At 38.7% G+C, this 23,116-nt stretch overlaps 1 protein-coding gene across 12 annotated transcripts in view; it reads left to right on the forward strand.

Annotated features, from left to right (window-relative positions):
* The first annotated feature begins 3,205 nt into the window (after window positions 1-3,205).
* Window positions 3,206-23,116, forward strand: part of Tmem161b (transmembrane protein 161B) — an 82,266-nt gene continuing 62,355 nt past the window's right edge. For 2 of the 12 annotated variants that reach the window (XM_063282665.1, XM_063282663.1), the window contains exon 1: window positions 7,326-7,474. Coding sequence is in view for 6 of the 12 variants with exons in the window: in XM_063282659.1 (XP_063138729.1) it covers window positions 7,472-7,474 (3 nt within the window). In the remaining 6 variants the exon portion in view is untranslated. Of the gene's footprint in view, window positions 7,475-9,791; window positions 11,736-23,116 lie in introns of those variants that run through there. The other 10 variants (XM_063282659.1, XM_063282668.1, XM_063282661.1 and 7 more) reach the window with 10 other exon arrangements.

Genomic DNA, 23,116 nt, shown 5'->3' on the forward strand with positions numbered 1-23,116 from the left:
AAAACAGAGTGGGGAAGAGTCCAGAACACATGGGCACTGGGGAAAATTTCCTGAACACAATACCAATGGCTTATGCTCTCAAGTCAAGAATTGGCAAATGGGACCCCATAAAACTGCAAAGCTTCTGTAAGGCATTAGGACAAAAGGGCAACCAACAGATTGTAAAAAGATTTTTACCAATCCTACATCTAATAGAGGGTTAATATCCAAAATATACAAGAACTCAGAAGTTAAACTCCAGAAAGCCAAAAAACCCTATTAAAATGGGAAACAGATCTAAACAAAGAATATTCAGTTGATGAATACTGAATGGCTGAGAATTATCTAAAGAAATATTCAACATCCTTAGTCATTGAGGACATGCAAATCAAAACAACCCTGAGATTCTACCTCATACCAGTGAGAATGGCTAAGATCAAAAACTCAGGTGACAGCATGTGCTGGTGAGGATGTGGAGAAAGAGGAACACTCCTCCATTGTTGATGGGATTGCAAACTCATACAACCCACTCTGGAAATCAGTCTGGAGGTTTCTCAGAAAATTGGACATTGCACTACCTGAGGATCCAGCTATACCTCTCTTGGGCATATACCCAAAAGATGCTCCAACATAAAACCAAGACACGTGCTCCACTATGTTCATAGCAGCCTTATTTCTAATAGCCAGAAGCTGGAATAAACCCAGATGCCCTTCAACAGAGGAATGGATATAGAAAATGTGGTACATCTACACAATGGAGTACTACTCAGCTATTAAAAACAATGACTTTATGAAATTCATAGGCAAATGGTTGGAACCAGAAAATATCATTGATAAGTGGATATTAGCTCAAAACTCAAATTACCCAAAATCCAATTCACAGACCACATGAAGCTCAAGAAGAGCGATTACCAAAGTGCAGGTGTTTCATTCCTTGTTGAAAGGGGAAACAAAAATATTCATAGGAGGGGATATGGAGGCAAAGTTTGGATCAGGAACTGAAGGACCTGCCATTCAGAGCCCACCCCACATGGTAAATATATATATAATAGATTATATTTTATTTTATTTATATTTATATTATAATTATATTTATAATATATAATATAATATAAATATAAATAAAAATAAATAAAATATTATATATATATATATATATATATATATATTGCCACCCAAACTGGATAAGAGTCATGAAGCTAAGAAGTGCAGGCTGACAGGAGCTAGATACAGATGTATCCTGAGAGGCACAGCCAGATACTGAACTGAGAATGGCATCCACTTTGGAGGAATTAGAGAACAGACTGAAAGAGCTGAAGGGGCTTGCAATCTCATAATAACAACAATACCAACCAACCAGAGCTCCCAGGGACTAAACCATTACCCAAAGACTATGCATGAACTGACACATGGCTCCAGTTTCATATGTAGTAGAGGATGGCCATGTTGGGCACCGATGGAAGGAGAAGCCCTTGGTCCTGCCAAGGCTGGACCCCCCCAGTGTAGGGTAAGGTTGGGGGGCAGATAGGAAGGGGGATGGATTGTGAGGGGAACACCCTTATAGAAGTAGGGGAGGGGGATGGGAGAGAGGGCTTATATCCAGGAAACTGGGAAAGGGAATAACATTTGAAATGTAAATAAAGAAAATCCAATAAAAGAAAAAAAAAGAGAGAGCTATATAGATTTTATCAGACTATCAGTGATATATATGGCAATGGATACTATACTTCCTACTACTATGGTTGAGAATATATAGTCTGGTATCACACTCACTTAAACTCTGATTTGCTAAATATGCTACATTTTTGGAAAAATTATGTAGATTTTTGGGAGACTTATTCTTCAGAGGTAAAATATATATACTAACTATTTAAAGATATTTCCATAAAGGTAATGTCATTTTTATAAAACATGTAACACAAATGTCAGGTACATATTATCCATAATGTCTATATTGATAATGGTTTTAATTAGATCCTATTTACATTTATTATATACACAAATATTTTAAAACTGTATTATCATTGGCTATCATCTACAATCATTTCATTGACTACTTTCAAATGAGTATTTACCAAAAAAAATATAAGAGACACAGATGAACCATTCAATGAACAGTCTAATTTTAGTAGATACAATGTTACTTTAAGAATAACTAGGGACAGGGAAGATGGCTCAGTGGGCAAGCAAGTGGATTATTTAAACAAAAGGATTAATATATGAACAGCCAAGCTTCGCAGCTTGAACCTGTAACCTCATCTTCGAGGGTTGATGATGGAAGAGAAGACAAGCAAATCCTGGCAATTCGATGTCCAGCTAGCCTAGTCTGTCTAACAGAGAGCTTGGGTTCAATGAGAGAACTTGTCTTAAGGTGCAGAGCCTTCTCAACTACATCAACATGTATATGCAAGGTACACATGAAGAAAAAAAGAGTAAATCCTTAATGTATTATCCATTTTATACTTAGATTTTTTTCCTGTTAAATTTTACTTTATGTATATTCTTAACATAATTTCCTATTTTCCTATCAAGCTACAATGTATTATTACTAAAATTCTGCTAGTTTATATGCCATTGTTGCAAATGTTCTTGTCTATGTTTTAGTACGTTTTCTTGGATCAGAGATACTGCTTATTTTGAATTTTATTAGAAAGTCAAATTGTTTTCTGAATTGGTATCAGTGCCAACTATTACAAATATATAAATGTTCATATATAAATGTTCCAGGGACACTGCCAGTTTAAAGTTGTTACCACGAGGGTATGAAATCTTATCTCTATGGTTGAGTGACTCTTTGGTTTTGCTTAGTTATAGTGTTGTAGAGAGAATTGTTTGAAATATATTCAGCTGGATTACAGTTTTGGGTTTGTGTTTCCCAAAATTTTGCAAAACTAGGATTTTTTTTGTCATTGACATGGCTTAAATAGCACCTTTTTAGTAGTAATTAACCCTTATATTTTGTTTACTCACTTACGAGCCATTTCTGGTAAAAGTACTTCTTTTACTAGTAAAGTAACTTTTAGTAGTAAAAAAAAAAATCTTCAGATCATAGGAAATACACTTCTCCCATTTTCTTTAGTGTATAATAATAATTGGTAGAAAGATGAAAAGAAATATTTAATGATAGAATAAAGCTAGCTTATATTTTAGAGGTACTTTTATAAGGTTTTATTTAAAGCTGTCTGTGATGGGTGTGTGTGTTTGTGTGTATGTATGTGTGTTCTGTTGTATTTTACTGAGGATTAAATCTAGGTAGAGTGTTTGAAGAAGACATTTCTACAGCTAGGAAAATAATTTAGTGTCCCAGCTGCAGTCGTCAAGTGAACCTGAGTTAAGTAATTGGCTTCATCACTGGTCTGTGGAATGTATTCTTAAATAACAGTTGATGTGGAGCTGGGGTTAGACCATTGTAGACTGTGCAACCTGGGATATATAAGAAAAAAATGATGAATATTTTCATCCCTTTTGTTTCATCTTTTAAGAACTCTTAGTTCTACATTAGATTGTTTTCTTGATGTTCAGTTACTTTTCTTTAACGTTCTACATAGGAAGGCTCTGTCAAATGTACAATTGGTAAATCTTTTTTCTTATTCTATAGGCTGCCACTTTGATGGTGTCCTTTGATACACAGAAACTTTTTAGTTTTATGAGGCCCTCTGGTGTTTTCCTGTTAATAGTTTGATAGCTTTCTTTGGTTGTTTGTGTTTTTTGGCTTTGGTTTGTTTGTTTGTTTGTTTTTTTGTTTTCTTAGAGTTTTTGTTTAGGTTGAAAGGAAGAGAGAAAGAAGAAGAAGATGAGTGTGAGGGAATATGGGGAGGATCTGAGATGACTTGAAGGAGGGGAAATGAAAAAGTTTCAAATGACATCCAGATCCCAATATGGGAAGATAGCTCTGGTAATAAAATGTTGGCTGTCTTAGAACCTATGCTTAAAACCAATTTCTCGAAACACACACACACACACACACACACACACACACACACACACACACACACACAAGCAAACTTGTTATTGTTTGCTGGCCACCCAGCTTAATGTAATAGCAAGTTCCAGGTGAGGGGAGAGGTCAGAGGGAGGGCTACATCTTTAAACGCTTGGTGGGCAGCTCCTGAGGATGGGCACTTGTCTTTGGCTCCCTCTACCCCAGATCCTATGAAAATGTACACTATACAACTTGTACAAAATTTGTCATTCCACTCAATTTCTACAATCAATGAGGGGAAGCAACATGGAAATAAAGATTTATAGGAATGCTACTGAATTATTGAAGGAGTGCACTACATTTTTATTTTTGTGACTTTTATGTATCACAGATTGGCCTTGGACTCCTGATTTTCCTGTCTGTACCCTCCAACTGCTGAGATTATGGTCATATGTCTGCTTTAACTTCTGAAGACCCTTTCTCCCAAATTAGGAAGAAGCTTTATTGATGGACAGTTTTTTCCTAACAATTGTTTCAAACATTTCCTTACTATAGAACAGTCTTGGAAATGAATGCTGAGGGTAATGAATACATTCTGAATTATCTTTTCTGTGAGTGTAGGGACTTTTTTTCAGGTCAAAGCAATTACACTGAACATAATTTTGCATTCTTTACTTTGGATGCTATAACAAAAGTACCATAAACTGGGTGATTTAAACCACAAAATCAGTTCTCAGATTTATCAATGGTGGAAGTGAAAAGGGCCCTCTTTGTGGTTGGCAAATGAGTTCTGATTAAGTTCTCACATGGTGCAAAATAAACAATGGAGAAGCAAGCTCCTTTGTTTCTGACAAGGACATTTAGCATATCATGAAGGTTCTATACTCTGGTCCTCCTTCTAAATTAAAAGACAACTATTTTCCACTATAGAGTCTAGTGGTGTTTCAGAATAATTACAAAATGTTCCATTAACAATATATGGCAGAATATGACGGATACATTATTGCTACTGGTACATGATTGCTCCTACTATGGCCTATAAAGAACTTTAAGCACAATTTAACTAAGGAAACAAAACTCAACAAAAACAAGACCCAGCTTTCCATATAGCTACAGACTAATTATAAAACAATATAAATCACAGAATAAAACATACAATATTTAGTAAATGAAAGAGAAAAGGGTTTGAATTTTTTAGAAGTAAAACTAATCAACACATTTTGTTAAAGACAGGATTTAGACTATTAAAGTGATAGATATTAATAATTGGAAGAGTTTTGGGTCAGAGTGCGCATAGAAATAACTTTCTGTTGATATTTAAACATATCTGAGATCAGTTCTCAGAGAGAACATTTTAAGATATCACAAACCCCAAATGGTAAGCAACCAAGACTTTTGTCAAAGACAAAACTAATACTAATTTGCCAAAATAATAACTAATTTGCCAAAAATACCTTATAATCTTTACCATCACATCTCCTCTCTCTCTCCCTTTCTCAATTCTTTCTTTGAATCTTCATCAAAGACTTCTATCCATTTAAGAAGTAGAAGGGGGTAAATAAAAAAAAAACAGGTAATCAATAGAATATATTGGGTTTTTTTTTGTTTTTTTTTTTGTTTGTTTGTTTTTTTCCGGAGCTGGGGACCGAACCCAGGGCCTTGCGCTTCCTAGGCAAGCGCTCTACCACTGAGCTAAATCCCCAACCCGAATATATTGTTTTTTAAGATGAAAAGATTTGAAATAGCTGTATATGTAAACATATTCACATACAAATCATTAACAATACTACTTGTGTAATGGATTTTGAAAATAGTTTTATCAAAGATAATCATGTGAAATTAAAGGATTTTAACCAAGGATTGCTAATTAATGTGCCACGTACAAAATAAAAAATATAGAATGACAGTGTATTAAAAGTGATAAGATAGCAAAAACTGAGTTCTTTTCTTGTTTTTTTCCTCTAGCAGGAATGGATTCTATCCTGCTAATCACTCCAAACTTACTATCATATGGGAGACATTTTCTGATCATCAATGAGGCTGCCAGTTTTAGGACAGATGGAAGACCCACTGTGTCACAAAAGAAAGATAAGACTTCACAGAATGTGATGTCACTGACAGGCTGATAGCCGCTCTTCTTCTCCACCTTTTCTTCTTCAAGAATAGCAATTGCTTCTCCCAGATACAGCAGCAATAAACCCCAGTCCCCCTTTACCACACTGCAGTTGCCCTGGGGCCTTGTCTCTACAAAGCAGAACCCTTGGGGGAAGTTCAGGGTTGATCAGCAACAAACTGTCTCACAAGCTATTCCTCAAGGCTGTTGGACTTGGAGGAGCTTCTCCCATTTCTCATAATTTCCTATCACCTATCATCCTATCCCACCATTAAAAATCAGCATAAGGTATAAAATTTGTATTCTTTTCAAATAGCCCAATTTAACTTCTTTAGGTGGCTCAGAATTGATTCCCAGGGTCCTTGTGCCATTTGGATGTTGAACATCATTACTTTCAGGTATTCTGTCAGGATTCTAAAACTCCGTATTCATAGTCATTTCAGTTTTGCATCATTGACTGCTAAAGATTAATTCCCTCCCCAGTTCTGACTTCACGACCAAATCACATTATAATAAAAGGTATCTCATGGAGAAGGGTAAGAAAAGCAAGTTTCTGTAAGGATTGTTAAGCTGTGTGATTTCTGGGAAGAGATGCTCTGTGAACTTATTTCAAACTTAACTCTCGGCTGACTCTCATCACAATAAAAAGGTAAGTTCACCGGTATAGATTTGGAAGGAGGAGGTGTCACAAAACGTGTGTGTGTGTGTGTGTGTGTGTGTGTATGAAGTGTTATAGTACCCTTTTTGTTCACATTGGTATTAAGTAGGTAAAAAGTGTCCATACTGAATTTTCTTCTTAGTTCCTCTGCTCTTGGTAGATATCGTCTGGCTTCAGCTGGCATCTGTGAAGAGCGAATAACTTCTAAAGGTCACATTCCATTGACCTAAGAGAGGAAGGTGCTTGGACAGCATGAGTTTTTACTGAGATTCCAAGGTACTGCATAAGGAAAGCAGCCAGAAAGGAGGCTGCCTGAGCTAGACAATTTCTGAGTGATCTTAGTATGAATACAACCTAGAATGTTCTTTACCCTCACTAAACCGATAGAGTACCAGGTCTACACCCACTCAGCTGATCCTGCTCCTACACAGACCGGTGAAAGGGTCCAGAGAAAGATACCACACCTACCTAGGAATCCTGCAGGCACAGCGTCCCGCCCGGCCCCGCCCCTCCCACCTACCTGCACGCCTGCGCCCCTGCGCTCTCAAGGTCAGCCCCGCCTCCCGCCCTAGCCTCACACCCACGGAAGTAGCTTTAAAGGACGCCTTGCGTCTCCTCCTCTCTGCGTGGCGTGGGGTCGCTGGCGGTCAGGAGAGGGAGGAACTTCCTGTCCCGTGCGGGCAGGACTTCCGGCCGAGGCGGAAGACCTTTTCCCTCGCGTTTTCTGGAGATCCGTTTTGCAGAACCTGGAGGGGCGAGTCGGGACCGTACTGTGGACTCTAGAGTGTCTATAGGCGTTATGGTGAGTCTTGTGAGCGTCAGAGTGACAACCTTCAGGAGGAAAGGGCGGGGAGGTCAGTCTGTGAAAGGAGCCGGTTGGTGCCCCTGCTAGAATGGAGCCTGCTGGAGCGTTGGGATGAACCGCTGGCAGGATCCCCACCTGCCCAGAGTGCGCGCGGCCTCCGCAGGGGTTCCATTCAGCCCGGGGACCTGTGGGGTCGCGGGAGGGGCGGGTCTGTCTGAGTACCCAGACTAAGTAGCCTGCTGTGGCGTGTGGCCTGTGGCATCAGGTGGCCCACAGATGACCTTGCTCAACTCACCACCGTGTCCCTGCCACCTTTTCCCGCCGCAGACTTTGACCGAGAATTTAAGAACATAGGAGTACCTTTTGAGCAGTTGCCTGTCTCCTTGGACACAACCAAGGCACTTAACACAAAATCGGCTTGTCTTAACACTCAACTATTACAGAACTGAAAAACCAATGTCACTTTTAAAGAAAATGTTCAAGTTGAGTCCCAACACATTTAACCTGAAAGGAAAATTTGTAATTTCCTATTGTAAAGTTTTATGGAGTAGGAAGAATAGTCGTATTATTTGCAAGTGTTTTAAAGGTAAGGTGAAAAGGATTTCATAGAAATAAGTAAATGTAAAAAGAACTTGGTGTGAGAAGGTTGCAGGGAAAGGAGTAACAAAGGATATTTTACTGTGAGGCAAGTCATTCTGAGAGTTCCGTGCTGTTTTAGGCTAAAAGAAGTTTAGGGACTTGTACAAAGAACATCTTAATCACATTTAGATAAGAAGCAATGGGTGCTGACTGATGACACAGTTCAGAAGTTAATTTATGAAATGAACAATGAGATTTTGAAACATCTAGGTTTGGCTTTATTGTAGGAATATGGGAGGAGGGCAAGTGAAGGTGACTGCAGTCAACTCTTCTGGAACATAAAAGGATTTTAAAAAGATACTTGATGTTTCAAGAAAAGTTGAACAGGCCATCAGCCACATGAAAGATTTCAATGATCTGCAGGGACTTCTGTCTTGGGTTCAAGCTTCAGTTGACCATACTGCTGCCCCTTTTTGTAGACTAGACTGCCATTTGGTTCAGAGATCCGTCTGCCTCTGCTTCCCAAGTGCTGGGATCAAAGGCATGTGCCACTACTCCCAGTTTGACTACGCCCCTATTTTCAGGGTCAGATACTGCCAGTTTTAGCTGTTATGTATGATGATTTTAGCAGGACTTTGTGGAGCACACTACCAGGTGACTTATGATTCTTTTAGTGACTTATTGTTATTATTATTGTCATTATTATTTGAACCTCTGAATAGTATGACTTACATTCCATAAGAGAATTCTGTTTTCATTTGGGATAATGAAATTAGAGAGGCAACATTATCACTAGAAGGAATTAAAATCTATCAACCTCCCATCCCTTTAAATTTTACAGAAGGAAGAATGTGGAGTCTAGAAAGAGGCAATGACATACCTGGAGTGATGTCTAATAAACTTGGTCTTACCTAGAAAGCTGACAATAGTGTTTAAATAAAATGATTAAATACATGACAGTCACAGAGAAGCTGAATGAGAATGTGTTCTCTCTATTCTGAGATCCACAGAATCATTCTGGCAGCTCTAAAGAAGAAGCTAGTCTCATGGTGATGGTTCACAATGTGGGGCCTGTCTCCATTGTGACATTGATCTGTCTTGGTTTTGAGTTAGTTACTTGACTGAAGTTGTTCACCGCTATGAAATTGATCGTGTTTGTATATGTAATTGCAGCCAATGCTTGGAATCCTTAAACAAAATAAAGTGAGGATGGTCTGAATTTAGGTGAGGTTGGTTGAATTAACAGTTCACTTCTAAACTGTGAGCCGTAGGATGAGAAGAGCACTCACTGGACGTGAACTCTCAAGACACAGGCCCCGCCCATTACTTTACCTACATGAATTTGCTAAGAGTCTGAACTCTCTGAAGTTCTAAATAACTGACAAAAGTAGAATTGGCTTTTAGTCATCTGATTCTTTACATTCAGAGACTTAGAACCTTGTTTCATGATGAATACATGTTTCTGAATAAGATTTAATCTCTGGTACGAAGACTTGATGTGCCTAGGTTGGGGGATACCCAGGGGACCCCCACCTGCTGCTCAGAGGAGAAGGAAGGGGCAGGAGAAGGATTGTGGGAGGAGGGCAGTGATCAAGACGTAAAGTAAATGAGTTAAAAAAAGAGAGCAAAAAAAAAGCCCTTTCAAAATCATTATATATATATGTGTGTGTGTGTGTATGTATGTATATATATATATATATATATATATATCACTTCTTTTACATCACTTGGGTAGTCTGAGAATCCTTGTCTTTATAGTAGACCAAGTATTTCACTACTGTGTTATAAATGCTACCCCACAATGGATATTTTGGACTTACTGATGTTTAATTGGTTATACGTTTATTCTTCCCTCTCATGCTCTGATCTGGTATGTAGTCCCAAACTTCAGAGATGGGCCTTGTATATCAGGTTCCTGTATTGTGAGCAGTGACAATAGGCTTGTGATACAACCAAAATTACTGAGCTCTCTAAATTATTTGCTTTCAGTTTGTGAAAATATTTGGTAGAAAATGTACTGCAGGTATACTAATTGTTCCACTTAATCTTGTGATGGAAATCTTGCATTCATGTTGATTTATGAGAGAACAGTAGCACAATTAGAGCAGCATTTTTGAGCTACAGGTCCCTGGTGGCTTGTTTAGTCAATGTAGCAGTTTAATAATTTGCTGCTGTAAATTGTGGGGAGACGGAAAGCGTTGCTATAGTCAGAGTTGGTGAGAAGTAGAGCAGGGAAGAGTAATGTGGTATGTGTATGAGAGAAACACAGTACATTTAGAGTACAGAGCAATGAATTGATGGTAAAGTGGGGAGTCATTGAGTAGCTGACTACTACTAATTTTCATTCAAATGCAAAAAAACTAGTGGAGAGTCATTGAGTAGTGAATGTGGGATCCTTGACTTTAAGAATGGCTGGGTATGGTGGTACATGCCTTAAATTCCAGCATGGGATCTGTGAGCCCAAGGCCAGCCCGGTATATAGTGAATTCTGTGTTATTCAGAAAAAAAATTACCTATGATTTTTGGTTAAATTTTAAAAAATGTATATTTGGATCCCATTATTGAGTAATAAAATTTCAGAATCTTTGCTTGTTTGTTTGTTTTGCAAAACAGGTTCTTAACATAGTAGCTCAGTCTATCTTTGAACTCCCTCCTTTCCTGCTTCAGCCTCCGAACTGCTAGGATATTGTATGAACTGTCACTCCCAAGTCAGAATTTAATTCTTAATAAATTCTGTAGTTAAGTCTGAAATAAGTGGTCTTCCTAGAGGAAAATGGAAGGCTAAGAACCTTGGGTGTATTTATTAGAAGTTCTTTTGCATTTGAATGAAAATCAGTCATTTTGAAGATTTTAAGGAGGTTTTAACATTGAATGTGTAGTAGCAGAGATCTGAGTTTCTTCTGAAGTTGTCTGATGTCCCTTTCCTGAGATTCTTTGCTCTTTTTGAAGAGGCCTAGTCAATCTATGTTAACTTGGTGTTTCTCCAGTTAGTATTTCGTTAGTTCAGCGTGTCTCTGACCACCTTTGCAGAAACAGACGTTTGTAAACTGCCTTCTACTTTTTTGCTTGTTTGATTCTATTTTCATTGTTAATGACATGGTATGGATTTGCTCAGAGTCCTGGTCCAAGGTAGAAGGACTCATCTGGCGATGGCTTTGCTGACAGTGGACCATTTTAACAAATCACAAGAGGTGGGGTGTATGTGTGTGAATGCATGAGTCCTTCCTTTTTGTGATTTAACTATAGGAACTTTACTATGATCATCTTGTGGAATTTTATCACATCCCAGTGGCACTACCCTGAAAAATGAGTTAGGTGAAGTTTCTATTTTCCTGATTTAATGGAAGTTCAACCCTAGTGTGAATTTCAGAGAGGACAAACCATAGTTTGCCATCTTAACTGCTCTGGAATTATATGAAACAAACAAACAAAGCAACTTTCAAGTCCTTGTGAAGTGAATATTCTGGTGGTTTGGCTGAAATGGCCATACCCTTTGCTTTACCAGACAACTGTTTTCCAAAAGCCCTCTTATCTCAGGATACTTGTTCAGTCACTCATTCACTGTTTGTCAACGTTGGCAGGCCAAGGATATAACTACTTACAAAACAGACACCTATGCTTCGTGGAGCTTTTCTTTTCATTAGGAGAGGCTGACTAGTGGGACAGTCTTCTAGCCATGGTAAGTGACACAAGGCAGAGGGTAGAAAATGATGGTGGTGTTGTAAGGTGTAGTGAGGGAGGGGGACATGTAAATAATCTCACTGATAAATATGTATGCAAATTCAGCAACTGCATTTAAGCAGTTGTAAGACACCAAGAAACAGTCACAAATTTACTTTTTAGTTAGCTGTATAAGACTTCCAGTAAAATTGCTATAGGTTTTCAGTGAACAGGATGATGATAGCTATTTTTAAGCATGTAGGTAATGGTATTTATTTCATAGATGTAGTTTTACATCATGTCCTGAAAAAAGTGAAGGCTGTGTGTGTATATGTACATGTGTATGCATGTATGAATACACATGTATCATTTGTAGGTTTGGTACTGAGTCCAGACAGGGTGTTGATCCCCTGGAACTGCAGTAACAGACAGTGAGTCCATATGCAAGTGCTCTGAACCCGTCTTGGAACTAGGAGAGCAGCAAGTGCTTTAACTACTGAACCATCGCTAGCGAGTCCTTAACCAATTACTTTTGACTTAACTAAGTTTTACGTATATTGTTCTTTTGCCTGCATGTATGTGTATGCAGTGCCTGAAGAGGACATAGAAGGGGATCAGATTTCCTGGAATAGGAGTTACAGGTGGTTATTAGTACTCATGTCAGTACTGGGAACTGAACCAAGTTCCTTTGGAAAATAGCCGCTGCTTATAACTACTGAGCCATCTCCTCAGCCCCCACAGGCATTTTTTTAAAGAGAGCTTTAGCTTAGCTTTAGATTGTGTGCACAGATTCTATTGTTCTCTATGTCTTCTCCACTCTCTATGTCTCTATGTCTCCGTTTTTACCAGAGTGATATGTCTCTTCATTGTTTTAAATAATATAGTTTCATTCGTTGAGAATTTTATAATGTATTTTGATCATACTTTTTATGGATTTGGATGAATAGATTTTTTTTATGTATACTCATCGTTATGGTATAAGAGTATTTTAACTCCCCTGAAATCATACTTCCTCTGACAACAATTGATTTTTTTTTCTTTTTCTTTTTTTCGGAGCTGGGGACAACAATTGATCTTTTTCTATAATCAAGGCTTTTCAGAATTCTATATAAATGGAACCATGCAATATTATAACCCTGAGCATTGGCTTCTACTTTTTAATATTTAGGTCCCACCCCCTACAGGTCTTTGATAGTTTTCTTCTTCCTTTCCTACTATGTTTCTTACCTTTATTTTAAGACAGAGCCAGGTCCTATACTTGCCAGTCAGTGGTACTTGGATTGCAGGGGGTGTGCTGTGGGACAAAACTTGTCCTGGGGAGATGCAACACACATCCTAGGGAGCCCATGACAGACCTAAGTGCAGATACCACCAAAGTCCAATTTGATGTGTGTTGTAGGGTAACTTAAAAGAATATGGGTGAGGAGAGGCTACTTACAGTAGCAGAAATGACTCGGACATCTATATCACTGGGCCCTCCCCTTACCCCACCCCACCCAACACACACCTAGCACAGGCGACAGCTCACAAAGCTGGGAACCATGAGGGCACTGCATACCCTGCAGGTAGCTCAGTAGGCTGCAGAGTGCTCTTTCCAGGTGCCTCCGCTGGGCTAAGCCTCTTCAGGTTTGGCTTGCTTCCTGCTTCTTCCAGTCAGCTTTTGTAATCACAAGTCTTTGCAGCTTGGCTGTCTGAGTCTTCTTCACAGCCTGACATCCTTCTGTCTCAGGGTCACTCTCAGATTTTATTGCTTACTCTGGCCGGGAAGGCACTAGGGAATCTGTCTGATTAGTTTCAGGGTCTTACTGAATTACTTTGCGTTTTTTACCTTCCTATTTAAAAAAGCTTCCCTTTGGATGGAATGTTTTAATCTCTAAGGGAACTGTTAACCAACCTGGTGAACCTCTATGGGGCTTGAAAGCTATGCATCAGGGAGCTAGTCTGGAACGAGAAGAGTACATGTCCAAATCCTGAAAGTCTCATCTTGAGACTAGCAGGACTGTTTCCTCCTTGTTCTGGGCTCTCTGTCCCAGCACATGAGCCTTAAGACCCCTGCCTCTGCTGTCCTTGAGGTGGTCACATAGCATTGTGGCCATGTTTTTGGTTAAACTTCTCTCTCCTTATAAGGACATGTCCAGCAAGCACCTGGAATTCCTCTTCATCCAAATGAGGTATTCCCAGCATCTTGGGCCCCAGCCAATAATAATATGTGCTCACTCTCCAAACCCCTACCCACTCCCCAAGGTTATAAAGCCCTTTTCCTCCCAGCCCCCAATAAAGCCCCCAATAAACTCAAAACCATCTCCAGAAAAGGCTGTTTTTCCTGTGCACACACCAACTGAGATCCTGTCTTACCGCCCTGCCTGGCTAAGCTAGACTCTTTCCAGTCCAGCCTGGTACTCAGTGTACCTGGATACCCTGAAGGGAAAAGCAGACCTGGGCCAGCAGACCACCGTGCTCAGATTGACCTCATTAAAAACAAAACAAACAAACAAAAACAACAAAACCCACTGTTTTGTTCTTACATTTATGTTTATGGGTGGTTTGTCTGTATGAATGTCTGTGTAACACTTACATGCGTGGTGCTTATGAAGTTCAGAAGAGGACCTCTGATTCCTAGGACTGGAATTAAAGACAGTTGTAAACTTCTGTGGGTGGGTGCTGGGAGTCAAACCTTGGTCCTCTGGAGGAGCAGCCAGGGCTGTTAAGTACTGAGCCATCTTTCCAGTCCCCTCAACTAATTTTCTAATGAAGGGACTTTGCCTTATTGATAGAGGTCTAGAAAGCCAGCGCCATACCTAAGATCAACCAAGTTGCCTCCTAGTTATCTTATAGGGACTCTTTTAAGTTTTGTGTTTTACATTTAAAGCTGTGATTGATTTTAAATAAAATTTTGTAATGGTGTTCATTTGTGAATATTGAGTTGTTCCAACATCATTTTTTCCCTAAGACTGACTTTTGTTTTTGATACTATTGTTTGTCAAAGCTGAATTAACTCTATTTCTGTGAACCTGTATCTGGCTTCTCTATTCTGTTGTAGTGATTGGTTTGTTTGTCCTTTTGGGATACTACGCTATTGATTACTATAGCTTTATAAGTCTTCGTCTTTCCATGTCAGTCTTCCAATTTTGTGTACCTTCAAGATTTTGTTTTCTATCTTAGCTCTTTTAACCTGTCTTTATAAATTTTGGGATCATTCTTTAAATGTATAGAATAATTTTATATGATTTTAGAGATTTGTTATTTATAACTATGTGTGTCTATGATTATGTGCACTTGAGTGCTCTGGTGCCCAAGGAAAGTGGCATTATATTGCCTCGTAGCTAAAGTTGTACGCAGTTGTAATTTGTGTGAAGTGGATGCTGGGAACCAGATTTTGATAAGAACAGTATATAGGGTTAATCAGAAGTCACCAATCTAGTCTTTATTCCCATGATTTTGATTAGTGTTAAATTGGTATACATCATGCTAAAAAGGACCCACATCGTGACAATATTGAGTTTGCTTATCTGTGAACAGGAACATGATGTATATCCCATTCATTTTGGCCTCTGCATTTGATATTAGAGTCTTTCAGTTTTCCTCATCAGATCTTGCTTATATATTTTCTTTTTCTATTTTTAAGACTGGGAGGGTCTCACACTGTAGTCCTGGCTGGCTTGGCACTTTGTATACAGACCAAGTTGATGTCCAGCTTGCCGCTAACTTGCTTTCTAATTGTGGTCAACTTGCTTTCTAATCTCATAGAGTAGTCAATCTCTTTCTTAGTCATCGACAGAGAGGGTGTCCCTACCTCAATTAAAATTAATTTTCCTCTGTGTGTGTGATTTTATATATTACATATATATTATATATTAAATATTTTTGTATGTTTGTGTGGTTTTTTAGTTTTTAAGAAAAGAGAACATGAAGTTAAAAGGTTTGGGTGAACTAGAAGATAGGCTGAGGAGTCAGGTAAATATGATCAAAATACTTTGTATGCATTTATGAAATTTTCAGAAATTTAATTAAAATAATGTATTTTTAAGTTAAAATTTTTCCTTTCTTGCCTTAATCTTTTATTTTATTCTCCTACCAAGTGCTGAGATTGGTGTGTGTGACCATGCCTAGCTATAACTTCCTACATGTTTAATTAATTATTTTACTTTATTTTGGTACTGATATAAAAATGCTGGTTTGTTTGAATCTGAAGAATAAGGCAAACACTTTTCATGCCAGGCAAGTGCTCTACAACTATGACAAATCTTCAGCTAAAATGGTAATTTTTTTATTGGACATTTTTGTTTATATTACAAATGTTACTTTCTTTCCCGGTTTCCCATTCATAAGCCTGCTATCCCATCCTCCTCCCCCTACTTCTATAAGGGTGTTCCCCCTCCCTAACTACCCCCCTTCCCACCTCCCCACCTCCCCGCCTTGACATTCCCCTATACTGGGGGGTCCACTCTTGGCAGAACCAAAGGCTTCTCCCATTGGTGCCCAACAAGGCCATCCTCTGCCATATATGCAGCTGGAGCCATGGGTCTGTCCATGTGTACTCTTTGGGTAGTGGTTTAGTCCCTGGGAGCTTGAGTTGATTGGCATTGTCCTTATGGGATTGCCAGCCCCATCATCTCCTTCAGTCCTTTCTCTAACTCCTCGAATGGGGACCCATTTCTCAGTTCAATGGTTTGCTGCTAGCATTTGCCTCTGTATTTGTCCTGCTCTGACTGAGCCTCTAAGGAGACAGCTATATCCCGTTCCTGTCAGCATGCAGTTCTTGGCTTCATCAATATTGTCTACGTTTGGTGGCTGTATATTTATAAGCTGGGTCCCCAGGTGGGGCAGGCTCTGAATGGCCATTCCTTAAGTCTCTACTCTAAACTTTGTCCCCATATCTCTTCCTATGAATATTTTTGTTTTCTCTTTTAAGAAGGACTGAAGTATCCACACTTTGGTCGTCCTTGAGCTTTATGTGATCTGTGGATTGTATCTTGGTTAATTCGAGCTTTTCGGCAATATCCCCTCATCAGTGAGTGCATACCATGTGTGTTTTTTTGTGATTGGGTTATCTCACTCAGGATGATATTTTCTTTCTTTCTTTTTTTTTTAATGAGGTCTCGAGCCCCTTCAAGCTCTTTCAGTCATTTCTCTGATTCCTTCAATGTGGGTCCCGTTCTCAGTTCAGTGGTTTGCTGCTGGCATTCGCCTATATATTTGCTGTATTCTGGCTGTGTCTCTCAGGAGAGATCTATATCCGGTTCCTGTCGGCCTGCACTTCTTTGCTTCATCCATCTTATCTAATTGGGTGGTTGTATATGTATGGGCCATATATGGGGCAGGCTCTGAATGGGTGTTCCTTCTGCCTCTATTTTAAACTTTGCCTTCCTATTCCCTGCCAAGGGTATTCATGTTCCCCTTTTAAAGAAGGAGTGAAGCATTCACATTTTGGTCATCCCTCTTGAGTTTCATGTGTTCTGTGCATCTAGGGTAATTCAAGCATTTGAGCTAATAGCCACTTATCAATGAGTGCATACCATGTGTGTTTTTCTGTGATTGGGTTACCTCACTCAGGATGATATTTTCCATCCATTTGCCTATGAACTTCATAAAGTCACTGTTTTTGATAGCTGAGTAATATTCCATTGTGTAGATGTACCACATTTTCTATATCCTTTCCTCTGTTGAAGGGCATCTGGGTTCTTTCCAGCTTCTGGCTATTAAAAATAAGGCTTCGTTGAACATTGTGGAGCATGTTTCTTTGTTGTGTGTTGGGGCATCTTTTGGGTATATGCCTAGGAGTGGTATAGCTGGGTCCTCAAGTAGTACAATGTCCAATTTTCTGAGGAACCTCCAGTCTGATTTCCAGAGTGGTTGTACCAGTTTGCAATTCCACCAACAATGGAAGAGTGTTCCTCTTTCTTCACATCCTCACCAGCTTCTGTTGTCACCTGATTTATGATCTTAGCCATTCTGACTAGTGTGAGGTGGAATCTCTGGGTTGTTTTGATTTGCATTTCCTTGATGACTAAGGATGTTGAACATTTCTTTAAGTCCTTCTCAGCCACTCGATATTCCTCAGCTGAGAATTCTTTGTTTAGCTCTGTACCCTATTTTTAATAGGGTTATTTGGCTCTCTGGAGTCTAACTTCTTGAGTTCTTTGTATATACTGGATATTAGCCCTTGGATGAACGAACGATTGGTAAAGATCTTTTCCCAATCTGTTGGTTGCTGTTTTGTCCTAATGACAGTGTTGTTTGCCTTACAGAAGCTTTGCAATTTTATGAGGTCCCACTTGTTGATTCTTGATCTAGGAGCATAAGTCATTGGTGTTTTGTTCAGGAAATTTCCCTCCATTGCCCATGTGTTTAAGACTCTTCCCTACTTTTTCTTCTATTCGTTTTAATGTTTTTCTGGTTTTATGCAGAGGACCTTGGTCCACTTGGACTCAAGTATTGTACAGGGCAACAAGAATGGGTCGATTTGCATTCTTCTACATGCTGACCTCCAGTTGAACCAGCACCATTTGTTGAAAATGCTATTGAAATAGAAATGTTTTGACTATTATGTGATGGGAGGAATTTCTTTTCTGATCCAATCTATTTGGAGTTCTGTAGGCTTCTTACATGTTTATGGGCATCTCTTTCTTTAGATTAGGGATGTTTTCTTCTATAATTTTATTTACTGGCCCTTTAAGTTGGGAGTCTTCACTCTTTTATACCTATTATCCTTAGGTTTGATCTTCTCATTGTGTCGTGGATTTCCTAGATGTTTTGGGCTAGGAGCTTTTTGTGTTTTACATTATCTTTGACAGTTGCGTCATTGTTTTGTATGCTATTTTCTGCCCCTGAGATTTTCTCTTCTATCTCTAGTATTCTGTTGGTTGCTTGCGTTTATGATTCCTGATCCCTTTCCTAGTTTTCTATCTCCAGGAGTTTTCTCCCTTTGTGATTTCTTTATTGTTTCTATTTTCATTTTTAAATCCTGGATGGGTTTGTTCGATTCCTTCATCTTTTGGTTGTGTTTTCCTGTAATTCTTTAAGGGACTTTTGTGTTTCCTCTTTAAGGGCTTCTTGTTTACCTGTGTTGACCTGCACTTCTTTAAGGGTGTTATGTCCTTCTTATAGTCCTCTATCATCATCATGAGACGTGATTTTAAATCTAAACCTTGCTTTTCTGGCGTGTTTGGACGTGCAGTATTTGCTTTGGTGGGAGAACTGGGCTCTGATGATGTCTTGGTTTTTGTTGCTTAGATTCCTGAGCTTGCCCTTTGACATCAGGTTGTCTCTGGTGTTAGCTTGTCTTGCTGTCTCTGCATGCCTATGTGTCAGCACTCCTGTAGACCTGTTTTCTTTCTGCTGGATCTGGGTACAGAGCTGTGGGACCGGGTCAGCTCTGAGTGCAGGCAGAAACTGGAAGGGTCCTGTCCCAGACGGCTCCTGCATTTGTGTGTCCTGAGACCACTAGGCGGGTTGCTTAGAGCAGAAGAGTTGGTCTTACCTCTGCTCTCAGATGTGTCAGTGCTCCTGGCCACTAGCTTTTAGCTCTGGGCAGAGGTAGGAACGGTAAAATGCTAATTTTTAAAGGCAGGGTCTTGTTCTATTAATGGAATGAGTACATTTATTTTGAATATTAGATTATATTCTGCAGCCTTGCTATATATTCATTTTTGTGTCCACAGTGTGCCTGCTACAGTAGTGCTCTACCTCATAGAGTTCTGAGAAGATATACCCTGGCCACCCAAAATCCCAGTTTTACTTTCTTAACATTAAATATGACATAATACTTTTAATATTAAATTATACTTAATATATTTTGTAATTTTGGCATAAATTGTAAGATTTAAAGCTAAAAGGAAAAATTTTAATGTTTCCTAAGGAAATTGATTGCGGTAGGAAGGCCCATCCTCTCTGTAAGTAAATTGCTCTATAGGAAGGAGATCGTCCTGTTAAGGTGAGGAAGCATGCTGGTCCCTGGTATGAGTGTATTAGTTCACTGCTTACTGGGCTTTACTGTGGATGTAGTGTGACCTGACTGTAGGACTGTAAGCCAGGTAAGCTTCTTGGCTTTTCTCAGGGTTATCACAGCAGGAAACGTAAGATTTTTAAAAGTTAAAGACATAAGTGCTACAGATGAATAAAAATTGAATTTTACTTTTCATCAGTAACTATAATAACCTAAGTGTATTTTTAGAAGTTTAAATATTTAGGAAGTAGTTGAGTTCTGTGGTTTTGTTTTGTTTTGACTTCCACTTGTACAGAGGGAGGCACCACGAAATTGGAGTAACTTGTGCAGTCACACACTTGAAACAATGCTGATGAATGAGGAGGAATTGCAGAAGAGAAGCTGCGAAGGGGAATTAGTTGTTGTAAGGGTTCAATACCCTACTTGTTCCAAGCATGTGTCATACTTACCCATTGCTTTTCCCAGGACTCCAACAGTTGGCTCTCTCCTCCTCTTTGCACTTGTGAGGATTTGCTTACATCTGAATCTTTGCTTCTGAATGAGTTCAAACAAAGCTATAATCTCTTAGGAAATTTCCCTTCCCTTCCATATGGTCAGCAGACACAAAACTATCTCTCCATGTTACTTCTGTATGAGCACTGTTTCATTAGCATGGATTTTTTTAAGAGGAAAAATGGGATATTTTGATAAAGTATATGCCATCTCAAGGTCATGCTCAACAACAGTTGAGTTACAAGAGAAATCATATTAAAAACAATTTTAGAAAATTTATAGTTTTATGTTGGGTTGCATTCATAGTTGTCCTGCAGTGCGTATCACTGGTTGATAGTATTTTTGCAGCAAAATCTTGGGAATAGAGAAGTTTGGATTATGAGGAAATATGGTTAGTCTGAGTGGACATTGAAAAGAGAAAAAGAAACTTGTTCAGTGTAACTGGCATATCTACAGGACTCTTGAGCATGTTCTGTTGTGTTTTATGCATATTTTATTGTAGGTCGCCAATGGTTGATGTCTACCATGAATACTTAGCACAATCAGGTTTTCTTTTTACTTGACTTTGGCAATGGTGAGGAAAGTTTTTGACACTGAATTAGAACCCTGAGTTCACTTTTTAAAGTAAACTTCACATATTTATCTTTGCGGTAAATAGAAACATTTAAAAATAATAATCTCACTTATCTGAAGTATCTGCTTGTCCTTCACACCATGCTGTGCTCCACTGGTGTTATGCTATCTTTGCTGATTGCTACTGTTTGCTCTACCACTATCATCTACTGGGAAACGAATGTCACCTTCTGCTTCCTTTCCCTGAAGGGAAGTCATACTTGAAGATGGTTTTCCACCAAAGCCAAAACTTCATTAGCTCATTATTTTTAAACGTTTTATCATCCCAGAAGATTTCAACAATATTTATGATGATTATAAGTGATTAATTATAAACGGTTCATATTCTTGAGGCTTGTGGTGTTGTCTGTGTAAATGGATTTGTTCTGTCACTGATACCATTCCTTTCTGTTTAGCCTTATTCAAATGGGAAAGCATGATTTCTTATCTCATATATGTTGCTTTTTGATACTTGCCATAGTTGCTAATGAGTCCAGGTTAGCATGGAACTCAGCTCTGTCTTTCCTGCTGTGTCAAACTCTTGCTCCCTCTGCCACAGATTCCCAACAGGTGTAGGCTACCATGCCTAGCTACGGTTTGCATTATAGTCCTTAAAAATTGTCTTATGTTCTTTAAGACAAAAAAAAAAAAAAAAAAAAAAGGTCGAAGACTTGGCAATTGTATTTTGGAAGTAATTGCCAACATTTTTCTAACCATTAGAAACACATAGAAAAAAATCTGAAACATTCAATATACTGTAGATTATGACATTGAAACACTTTATTTTTTAAGATTGAAATTCTTTTCTAGTATAATTTAGCCAGTGCTTACTATTGAGTGCTTGCATTTTATTTTTATAACTTATCCATTAGTCATTTTTACTAGAGCTATTGTGGTCCTCAGGTCTCATGTCATCTTTCCTTCTTCCTCCATGCGGACCTCTGGGTGCCCTGGAATGTAATGCTGTAGGTCAGGCTGATCTTGATCCCATTGTCCTGATAAGATCCTGTCAGGTGCTGAGTGTGACTAATACCCTCAGAGAATTTTGTTTAATTACTTTCCTAGTGCTAAGTGATATCCTCAACTCCTTTCTCTGACTAGAAAACAATACTGTATCATTTAAAAATAAAATTCTCCAAGTCATTTAAAGAGAGAATTTACTAAGTTTCTGATATAGAGTTCAAAAACCAACCAAATAAATAAATAAAAACAAGACTGTAGGCTTCAGTGGGTCCTAAGTCTCTGGAGCTGAGTAGCATGTTTGAGAAGTTGAGTGTCTGTGGGTGTGCAGCAGGTGCACCCGCGGTGATGTGGAGCGTGCATGAAGCTCTGAAGATTACTGGGGCTTAAGAGTTTCTACCCGGTGGGTCCCAGGGATCCAACTCAGGTCCTCACGCCTGGCAGTAAAGGCCTTAACCCTCCAAGCAGATCAGTGACCCTGGAGATCCTGTCTGTCTGTCTGTCTGTCTGTCTGTCTGTCTGTTTTAAAGCACTAGTTGCAGTTGAGTAGTGGGCTAAGTCTACTACTTTACATTAATTTGCAAATCTTAGTTTCCTTTCAAACTTCTTATAAATTGTAGCTCCTTTTATTCTTTCTGCTATTTATTACCGCTGACTGAAAACCTGTATCAGAGACTTTGCTGGTGGTGTAGAAGTGTTAACTTTTTCAAATGCTATTTGTATATTTGGTAAATTGGGATTCAAGATATCATTTGGCATTTATTTTAGAGATAGCAAATAAGTCCAGGAGAGAGATTTTCTAATTGTGTTGTTAGTAACAAAACTCTAGTACTCTAGTGTGTTTAATTATTCAGTGCATTAAAATATTCACCATGAATGCATTTAACGAATTGTTAACTGTACAGATATATTCTTGGCTTTTGTACTTATAACTTTGAATTTGTAACTGAATTTTTGTTTTTAATTTGCTTATGAACCATTCCTAGTGTGTTTAACATGGTTGTGATAATGAAAGTGTAAATGAAAGTGTTTGTAACACAAATAGCCCTTACTGTAAATGGAGACGATTATTGCTCGCACGTCTTGTCTTTGGAGGCATAGAGAGCATGATTGATATATCGGACTTTTTCATAAAGAAAAGAGTACTTTTTCTTTATTTTAAAGTTCAGTGCTTCTTCATACAGTGCCTGTAATTAAGCAGTAGGGCAAGTTTATCCTTTATCCTTTATTTCATCAAGAAGTAAATATTAACTTTGTGGTATTAAAACTACCGTGATAACTTTCTGGGAGTGGAGGTTGGAGTGAAGTGGAGGAAATGAGTACAATTTTAGTGGGGAGATCCTCCCTTCAGTCACTGGTCAGAGCTGAGCTCACAGTGGGTAGTTTGGAGT

This window comes from Rattus norvegicus, chromosome 2, assembly GCF_036323735.1.
Source record: "Rattus norvegicus strain BN/NHsdMcwi chromosome 2, GRCr8, whole genome shotgun sequence".
Classification (NCBI taxonomy): Eukaryota; Metazoa; Chordata; class Mammalia; order Rodentia; family Muridae; genus Rattus; species Rattus norvegicus.